A 10,620-nucleotide genomic window follows, 5' to 3' on the forward strand; every position below is an offset into this window, starting at 1 on the left:
GTCCCAAATTTTTAAGACAAAATATTGATTATTAAAGAAAAAAAGCCGTCGGAACCTGAAACTGGTAAAATCGACAATTTTCTAAGTATCACATGCCCTTAAGGGAAAATCAGGGAATTTTGAAAATGTTTTCGGTTTCGCATTTTTCCGCTAGAGGCATTACGAGGGATGTAAACTAACTAAATCCGAATTCGCGCGTCCAAGTTTTCCGAGAGTGGGGTCTCCTTATAATACTTCGTAATCGAAATTGTGTAAAAACAACCAGAGAGAAAAAGAGAGAGAGAGGGGGGGGGGAGGGGGGAAATAGGGTTAAATTTATCGATTTTAGGTGTTCAGGGAATATTTTAAATTGAAGAAGGAAATGAGGAGCTGTGATCCCTGAATTCCAGACCGCTAGAGAGTGTATAGTTTAAACAAATATCAACTCACGTTCAAGATCCTGTCGTGGTTTTTGCGGCAGCATAAAGCACGAAAGCACCATCATATCCTCCTCGTAATTAAATTCCTGTTGAAGCGGCACTAGAGGTTGACTTTGATTATCGCTCAGCCACAAAGCCTTGAGATTCGTTAAATTTAATAGAGAAACAGGAAGGAACTTTATACAATTGTTCACCAGATTGAGAACTCTCAGAGACGAGAGATGTCCCAATTCAGGTGGAACTCTCGCCAGGTTATTCGATCTTAAAGAAAGCAGAGAGAGTGCAGTGCAGCTTCCAATTTCCGGTGGCAAACACCTCAAGTAGTTGTTGTCCGCGTTGAGACAGTGCAATTTTCGTAAAAGACCTATGGATGGCGGCAGGAACTCGAGGAAGTTTTTCGTGACGATGAGCTCCTCTAAGCAAGCCATTTGGCCGATGTCGTTCGGCAGTGAGTTCAATTGATTGTCGTCTATTTTGAGGGTCACTATCGTGCGCAGATAGCACAACGAGTCCGGCAATTCGTAAATCTCGTTCGAGGAAAAGTTCATGATCGATATGTCTCTCCAGCCTTGAATCTCGGAAGGAATAACGTGCACAGAGTTCATTGTACAGTCGAAGTGATTCAAGTGATAGAGCTGCTCGATATTTCCTGGAATGCGGCGTATATCGTTGCCGTCTATCCACAATTCCGTGAGGTTTATCAGATCACCGACTACCTCGGGCTGAAAGCACAATTTAATTATCACTGATGCTAAATTCCCAGCCATTTTCACATCGCAAATTTTTTTCATTGGCGAATTAAATTAATAGACTCGAACGCTTAAATTATAAAAATGTTCTTACTTAAAGTAAAAAAAATTGGACTGCAATAAAAAAAAGCAATTAAAACAAAACAGTTAAAGCACTCAATGTGAATCTTAAGGTCGAACATTTTTTAATTACCTGCAGTTAAACAGCATAATTTACAGTTTTGAACTTTTATAAATTGTACAATTCAAATTTGTATGATTTTAAGCAATTTTTAACCAGTAACATTAAAAATTGAACGATTGGAATTTTTTTTATTCAACACTTTTTAAATTAGAAGCTCATTCATTTTCATTTTAAGTAGTTTCAAAATAATGATTGTACATCAGAACTGATTTTTAAATATCCTCTTAAATTATTTTTTTTTAATGAAGAGAAATTGCAAGTTTCTCAGGAATCGCAACAAACATTTTTCTATTATCTGAAAACTTTCAAAATTCTTAAAAAGCTTCAAAATTTTATTTCAAAATCTTCAAAATCTACATTTTGTTTTACATTTTTGGAAAAATTTTCAAATTTTAAATTATTCTTGGAATTTGTTCAAAACTTCTAAATATCTTTTAAAACGATTCGAATTCTTCTTTAAATATCCTGTAAATATGAAAAAATTGTCATAAAATCTTACAGATTCTTCTTTTACAATTTCTGAAATATCTCCTGAAATATTCTCCAATAATCTCTCTTTTCTTTAGGAATCATGAGATTTTGTATCATTTTTTGGAACCTTTCACAGTTCTTTAAACTTTTTAAATTATTAAAAATTTTAAACGAATTTTGAATATTTTAAAAACTTGCGGATATTTCTTAAACTTACCCGATTTTTTTTCTAAATTAATAAAGTTTCAATTTTTATTCATACATAAAAATTCAAAAATTTCACTCGAAAACCAAATTTTTTAAATAGAACGTTACGGATTCAAAGTTTTCTACTTTAAACAATACAGTTTCAATTTTTTTACTTTTGAATATTTAATTTATAATTGCTCGTTTTAAAATAACAATCTAATATAAATGTTAACGAATTTAGAATCGCTTTGCGAAATCGCTTATGGTTCACTTTTAATTAAAAAAATCACAGTTCAATTATAAAAATCACAAATTAATTTATATATAGTTGATCAACTAGGAACTTCTTTTTATGGAAAATGATAAATTTCAAACTTTTTAAATTTAAATGAAATTTAAAAAATCGTACTCTATTCTAAACATTTTTCCATTTAAAGCAATAAACAATAAACAACAAAATAAATGTACACGTATAAAATGGAAGGTACTAACACTTTTCAATTGAAATTTTTTTTAATGAAATGCAGATAAACTACAAAAAATAGAAAAGTTGATCAATTATAGAGTTTAAAGATTCAGATTAAATTCAAAAAATATAAATCCACGTTAAAATTTTCAATACTTTAAATCAAAGAATCAAGCGATGAAACTTAAAAATTTTCAAAATTATATTTTTTCAAAGTAATTTTAAGCTAGACAAATTAAAAAATGAAAAATACATTTTTTTAACTTGCCAATTTTTAAAATTAGAAGTTAAATTATTTTCAATTTAAATAGTTTAAGCATTCGTCAAAAACTTAAAAATTTTATTTCAAAATATTGAGAAATATAGAAGTGGTCTTACATTTTTTCAAATTTAACATCATTGTTGAAATTTTATCGAACCGTTTACATAGCTTTCTAAATGAATTGAATTTTTCCTACAACTTTTAGAAAATCCTGCAAATTAAAAAAAAATCCTTAAAATTTAAATTTATAAATAACAATAGGAACACTTATTATTTGTAGAAAAAATTAAGAGTAATTTTAGGAGATATTTAGAAGTTTAAAAAATCTCAAAATTAAATTTAGAACTTGAAATTATTTCAAATCATTTACACGAAGTTTGTGACCCGAAAAAATTGGGCAAAATGCAAATTTTTGCAGATTTCAACCAAAAAATTAAAAAACTTTTTAAGAATTATGAAAGGCTTAAAAAGAATGAAAACATTTTCTTAAGATTCCTAGGAAAATTGAAAATGATTTTTCATTTTTAAAAATGATTGTAACAGAAAGAGAGATTTCCAAAATGATCAAAACAGAACCTGGAAGATTTTAAGGATTTTTTAAAATCTGCAGGCTTTTCCAAAAGTTGTACGAAAAATTCGGTTAATTTAAAAATGTATTTAGAAGTTCTAAAGAAAAATGTTAACACACTTCTTTTCAATTACTAAATGACGTTTCAAGTTTTTTATTAATTTTTTATCTTTTCAAAACTACGAAATATCTCTTGTAATTACTCAAATTTTGTTTACAAATAATACGTGTTCAATTGCTATTTATACGTCAAACTTTAACAAATTAATTTACAAATTAAACATTTTTTAAACAGAACAATTCAAGTTGTAACGTTAAGAGTTGAAAATCTTTTCGAAATTCTACAGATTCAAATTCTACAGTCTCAAATGAACAGTAAAATTTTTAATGGCTAAGAAGAAAACTAATAAAAATAATATATTAATTAATTTATTTATTCAATTTAATATAAAAAATAATATAAAGGAAGAACTAAGACTTCAAATGAAAAATATTTTATTAATGAATCATTAAACTTGTTATTTAAACATAAGATTATCGGAATGAATGATATTATTTTAATCTCAATTCGTATTAAGACTTTCGAATTCAAACAGTTGCAATCTGGAAATTCTCAAATTTTGAACGGATTTAGAATAGTTTTGCCAAATCAATTATTGTTCAGTTTCGTATACTTTAATTATTTACAAAACTGTTGAAATTAAACTTTGGCAAATTTTTCTTCTTGAAATTCGTAAAATTCCCGGTCTCAGAAAATTCTCGGCAATTCCACGGTTTCCTGGTCCAGCGGCCACCCTCTTTTTATCAAATTAATTTCAAAAAATTCCCCCGCAATAGCTGAAATTTAATAAAATGGTGGCAAAGAACCTTAAAATTGTGATGTTTTCGAAAAATTTTAATAACTGTGGAAATAAATAACATTTTTTAATGTTTTTGGTTTCATTTTAATGGTAATTCTCCAAAATATTTGACTAAATTATTCGGATATTTAAAAAATGTTGACTCTAGATTCTAGCCTAGGGACGAAGATGGTGTAAAATTTTATGAAATTCCGTGCTATTATGAGGAAACAAATTTCATGTTAATATTATAAAAATGAGTATTGGGACTGGGGGTCTACCATTTCGACACCTGGTGGCGAAAACTAGAACTAGAATGAGCCGGTACAAATAAATGTCTATTAAATTGATGAATTTTCTACAAAACAGTTGTATTTTCAAACCGAAAATATGAATTATAAACAAAAAAGTTATATCTCAACCATATAGATGAACTTTCTACTAAAACACATAGTTGAATTTTTAACAAAATACATGAATTCTCAACCAAGTAGTCAAAACTTTCAACCAAGAAAGACGAATTTTCAAGAAAATAGCTAAATCCTTAACCAAAAGAGATTAATTTTCTGCCAAAAACTGACCCATAAACCTCTCCTAATAGAAGATAATACATAAAAACACAAAGTAACTACCAAACTCTGAATTAACCTTATTCATTCAATTTTTTTTAAATTTTGAAATCCCTAGAAAATTTTGACACCTCTGGAATTTTGTCAAATTTCTTGAGATTTTTAGAATTCTTTTGAAAACTTTAAAATCTTTTGAAATTTTCTACGTTTCTTCATATCGCTTAAAAATGTGGAAATTCAGAGAAATACCTTCAAATAAAATTTCATACATTCCATATTTCCAGAATTTATTTATCTAGAAATCCCTTCGAATCTTTGGAAATTGTAAAAATCTTATAAAATAGGCAGAAATCATTTCGAATCCTTTGAATGTAAATTAAAAGCAAAATGATTTGAATACAGTTTTCGAAAAAAAAAACATCATTCAATTCCTTGAAAATGATTAAAAGATTGAAATCTTTAGAGAATAATTAAAATCCTTTAAACATTCTAAAATATTTTTCAATATCTTAGAATTCCTTAAAATCGGTAGACATCTCTTGAAACTTTATTCTCTAGAATTTATTTATCTAGAAGTCCTTTATATTTTTCATAAATCCTGAAAAATTATTTAGAATTCCATGAAATATTTTTTATTTCTTAAAATTCCTTCAAAGGTCTTAATATGACGAAAATCTGTAGCAATCAATTAAAATCTTTGAAAATCCTAAAAAAAAAAATGTTTTGAAATCTTAAAGAATTCCTTGAAATCCTTTGAAATATTTTGCAATTTTTGTAAAACTGGAACATCTATTAAAATAAGTAAAACAAATTTAAACCCCCTTATATATAATTTAAATAAAAGTTATTCATTCGAAAACTAAAATGAGATAAAAATCCTGGAGAATCGAAACGTCAATGAAAAATGCAGGGAAAATAAAAAAAATCCTTCTCACCAATTCCGTAAAGTCGTTGTTGCCAATGTCGAGTCTTTGTAAATTGACGAGTCGACTCATGCTTTTTGGAAGAGTCATCATGTTGTTCTCTCTGAGTTCGAGAGTTCGCAAAGCCGAAAGACGACCGAAATTCGCTGGCAAATATTCAATGTACGCATCGTTTATGTACAATTCCTGCAAGCCAACAATATGTGTGATTGCATCGGGAAAGCGCTCAAAGGGATTGACACTGATGTCTATCGAGCGGAGATTCTTACATTCCTTTATACTGTCGGGTAACTCTTTTATGCCTGCGAAAATGAAAAGATCACTTTAAAAATGTATTCAAGGAGCTTTTTCAAATTTACGATATTTAATTTAGTGAAATTTCCTTACTATTTTTACTCAAATCTAATAACTCGAGATTAATGAGCGATGCTATGGCGGGTGGTAGAGTAGTAACTTCATTGTCACTGAGCGAAAGTACTCGTAATTCATGACACTGGAATAATGGCCTAGGCAAATCCTTGATCTGTTAATGAAAAATGCATAAAGATAAAATATAGAATTTAATGACACACAGAGAATTAGAGAAAGTTGCCTAATCAGGGTGGACACTAGTTTTTAAATTTTCGAGTCCCGACTTACTCCCGGTAAATAATCGTTATTTTTTCGGCTTAGAAAGAAATTCACTTTCTTTGTGAAACTCAAAGTTTTTCCACATACACTGCCGTGCAAAAGTTTTAGGCCACCACTTTTTTTATGACTGAACAAATTCTCTTACTTTTAATTGTACCAGAGTTAAACAAAATTGCCATTAAAAGATTGTTTTCGAATTTTCTGTATAAAATAAGCCCAGGGTGAAGCCAATTCGTCTAATTTTTAAGTAGATTTTACAAAAATAGTGTACATTTTTAAATGTTTTCTTAAATTTTCAATAACTTCCAAAATAGTGAACATTTTTCAATATTCTTGGGCTCATTTTTAAGGTTTTTTTAAACATATCACAACAGTTTATGACCATGAATTGTAAAAATCTTCTTTTTGAATTGCAAGAACTTGAACTTGTAAATACATTTAACTTTTATTCTGATTTGCCTACAGATAAGATATTTTTAACTTTTTCCAACTTTTTTGTTACAACTTCAAGTTCTGGCAATTAAAAATGAAAATGTTTAAGATTTATACTCATACTCTTTTGTGATACGGTGAAAAAAAAGCTTCAAAATGAGCCCAAGAACATTGAAAAATGTTGACTATTTCGGAAGTTATTGAAAATTTAAGAAAGCATTGAAATTTACACGATTTTTGCAATATCTATAAACATCGACAGGACTTTTTGTAACAAATCGATTGACTATGAATCATATAATAAATAGGATTTCTGGTTTCTATTTCCTAACAGGAAAATATGCAAATTTAGAAATCCATTATCAAACCAATTTTTTAATATTTTTGAAACAATAATTAATAATTTCGAATTGCACGCTTCTGAAATTTAAAAATATATATACAAAACATTTTTGACAATTTAATTAGAAAAAGTAGTTAAACTGGATAATTTCGAAGTCGACGTCCTAAAAATTCTCCAATTCGAATTTGAATTGGAGAATCACTCTACAACATTTAAGTTGTTATTAGATAATAAAATTATAATTTAACATTAATTCTGATTAAACAAATTTTCCTAAAATGAAGAAATGAATTGACCTATTCAAAAAGAAAACTTTGAAAATAATTAGTTATTTAAATGGGAAGCATTTCTACTTCAGAACGCTAAGACCCAAAAATTTTAGGCACAAAAAATAGTGCTATTAAACCCTAGTTATACTCAAAACCTTTAAAATTTCAATTTTTTGAAGTCAATTTAAATCGCTTGAAAAAGAATAGTTTTTAAATTCCTGATACTTTCTAAAATTCAACTAATTCAATTTTAATTGCAAAATTAAAACCTATGAAAGAGGAAAATAAAAAATTTAGCATTCACCATGAAAATTCAGAACAGTAACCATTTAAAATCAGCGAAATTATCCATTTACTGGTGTATCAATTTCAGAGAGTTTAATTTTAATCTTTTTTATTTAGTTTAAACTCAATTTTGAATTTTCAATTTCAAATCTGCTTTTAAAATTATTATTCATTCTAGAAAAATTCCAATCAAATCTTTTTCAATTTGAAACTATTTATTTGTTTAAATCTTCAACTAAAAACCGGACATTTTTAAGATCTTATATCGAAACTTAAAAATAAAGAATACAAAATAATATTGCTACAATATGATTTCATTTTTTGAAGTAGTACAATTTTAAGCGTCTCAATTTGAAACTGCTTTATATTTAGATCTAAAATCATCAAATGCAAAGCTGAATATCAAGGATTTTAATATGACATTTGGAAATATTTAATAGCGAAACGGTCTGAAATTTTTAATATTTGAATTTGAAACTGCAGTATTGTGAAATTTAATATTCAAAAATTCAAAAAATTACCGTAAAAATTAATTTAAGAAAAAACTTTAGTTTCAAGACCATAAACGTTAAACTGTTTTAGAACATTTAGAATTTATAAAAATGTATAAATAGAAGCTTTTAAATGTTGATGATTTTGAAACTCAAAAGTTAAATTTTCATTTTTAAATGTATGACAGCAAATAATTTTCGAAATTGAAATATTTTAAGTGATCAGAAGCAAGACTAGAATAATAAATTAACATTGTTTTTAATACTGCGAAGAAGCTCAAAAAGTATTTTTACCAACTAAATAATTTACAATTTACATATAAAACCATAGATTCTTTAGGAAGTTAGAATTTTTCATAATCCGAAGCAAATATAGAATAAAATACTAAGATTTTAAACATAATAATTTTTTTGGATTATAAATGACTTTAAAAAAAATCTTCCAAATTATAGAAATTTTTTTTTGTGCATAAAAATTACAGCTTTTTAAAATGTAAAACTTAAAACTTGCATAATTTGTATATGTACATTTTCAAAACTAAAAGCTCTTAAATTTTAAAGATGTATAAATAAAAATTTTTTAATTTGGATGATTTCGGAGATCAAAAGCCAAGTTTTCAATTATTGTAAATCTTCCAAATTGAAGAAATCTCGAATGTTAACCATGAAAATTAAAGAACTTTTTTATTGTAAATTGTCAACATTAAAAACTCTAAGATTTTTCAATTTAATGCTCTATAATTTAGATGAGTCACAATTGAAACCTGTTCGACTTTAAAGATTTATATTGTATAAGTAGAAAATCTTAAACTTGGATGATTTTCAAGATCAAAAGTCAAGGTTTCAATTCTAAATCTACAAAATTGAAAAATTATCGGATGAAAATCATCAAATTATAGTTTTTTAATTGTGAAACTTAAAACTTGCAGAATTTGTAAATCATATATTTGTAATCATATAATTTTGTAATCTAGTGCACTTTGAATTAAAATAAAAAGTTTCAACTCTAAAGATAACCATTTTTTCATTCCAATTAATGAAAAATAAACTTCAAATTAAAGTCCTCAAGGTGAAAATCTTAAATTTTAAACTTAACTTAAATTAAAAAAAAAAAACAAATTAAAGTTTAAGTTTTTTTTAATTCAAAAATTGTGTATCAAATTCTCAATAACTTACGCCTATAAAATCGAAAGCACAAGCAATTTTCAAATGAAAAATTATAATTATAAACATTTGAACTGAAAAATTTAGAACTTTTATAAATTATAGAGTTCAAAAATTCAGATTCAGTTCCAGAAATATAAATCCACGTTATGATTTGAAATTCTCTAAATTGAAGAATGAAGCAATAAAAAACAAACAAATAAATAAAATAGATTATTTTAATCAACTTTAAGCTAGAAACGTTAAAACTTGAACGATTGCATTTTTTTGACTGAACAATTTTTACATCAGAAGTCGAATTATTTTAATTTTACATAGTTTAGATATCCTTGAAAAGCTTTATAATGTTATTTCAAAGCCTCGACAAATTTACATGTTGTTTCAAGTATTTTCAAATTTAAAAATTTATTTTCAACTTTCCTAGCAATCTTAAGAAAATGCTTTTATTCCTTTAACCCTTAAACGGCCAAAACGCCACTACCGGTACACTGCTTTTCAACGGCCAATAACTAAGACTATTCGACACTAGAAAAAATTGAGACACATATATTTTTATTGCTTAAGATCTCCTCTTTCCGACGGTGCCAATGAAATTTCTCAAAAAATTTTCTTATTATCCCAAAATGCAGTTTAAACAAAAAAAAACGAGATTTTTCGTGCCTATTTTTTTTGTGAACCATTTTCCAAAGATTTTCGAGTCTGTAATTAACCTGGAATCTCACTAACGAGTGGAATAAATGTCTAAACTTTGAGAATCCATGGTTCAAAGATCGATTTTTCGTTTTAGTATTTTCAAAATGGCGTCTTAATGGCAAAATTTTTGTGAAAACATTCATGAATTTTTTTACAATAAACGATGCGCTTTTCGGAAAAATCATCAAGAATAAAAAGTTCTTGTAATCAGCCAAGGAATACGCCTGAATTTTTTCGAAGCATTTTAAGCAAAATTTTGGATTTTGCATATGAACAATTTTTGCAAAATTCAAAATTTTGCTCAAAACGCTCCGGAAAAATTCAGGCGTATTACTTGGCTGATTACAAGAACTTTTTATTCTTGACAAATTTTCCGAAAAGCGCATAGTTTTTCAATAATAAATTTTCATAGTTCTAAGCATCGTGTAAGAGTAAAATGATTCACGAATATCTATCTCCGTCTGCCGCAAACAAAGTTTACGTTGCCCAACTATCACCAACGTGGAGGTCGACGAATATCGATAGTATCTTTTTTTTTTTAAGGGATTTTATATATATTTTTTTTACATTTAAAAATTTTTTTTTATGGAGAATTTTTTTCATTTCAGATTTCAATCCGTTAAAATCATTTTGATCCTGCTGTTTCAGAATGTAATTTTGAGAAACAATGTAAG

At 27.0% G+C, this 10,620-nt stretch overlaps 1 protein-coding gene across 1 annotated transcript in view; it reads right to left on the bottom strand.

Moving 5' to 3' along the window:
* LOC117175176 (protein lap1-like) overlaps positions 1 to 10,620 on the bottom strand; it is a 47,946-nt gene that overhangs the window by 30,627 nt on the left and 6,699 nt on the right. Inside the window, exons 3-5 of the mRNA XM_033364783.1 lie at positions 6,027 to 6,162; positions 5,652 to 5,941; positions 430 to 1,141 (exon numbers count right to left, since the gene is read on the bottom strand). Of these exons, the coding sequence (XP_033220674.1) occupies positions 430 to 1,141; positions 5,652 to 5,941; positions 6,027 to 6,162 (1,138 nt within the window). The remainder of the gene's footprint in view (positions 1 to 429; positions 1,142 to 5,651; positions 5,942 to 6,026; positions 6,163 to 10,620) is intronic.

Source organism: Belonocnema kinseyi, chromosome 6 (assembly GCF_010883055.1).
Source record: "Belonocnema kinseyi isolate 2016_QV_RU_SX_M_011 chromosome 6, B_treatae_v1, whole genome shotgun sequence".
Taxonomy (NCBI): domain Eukaryota; kingdom Metazoa; phylum Arthropoda; class Insecta; order Hymenoptera; family Cynipidae; genus Belonocnema; species Belonocnema kinseyi.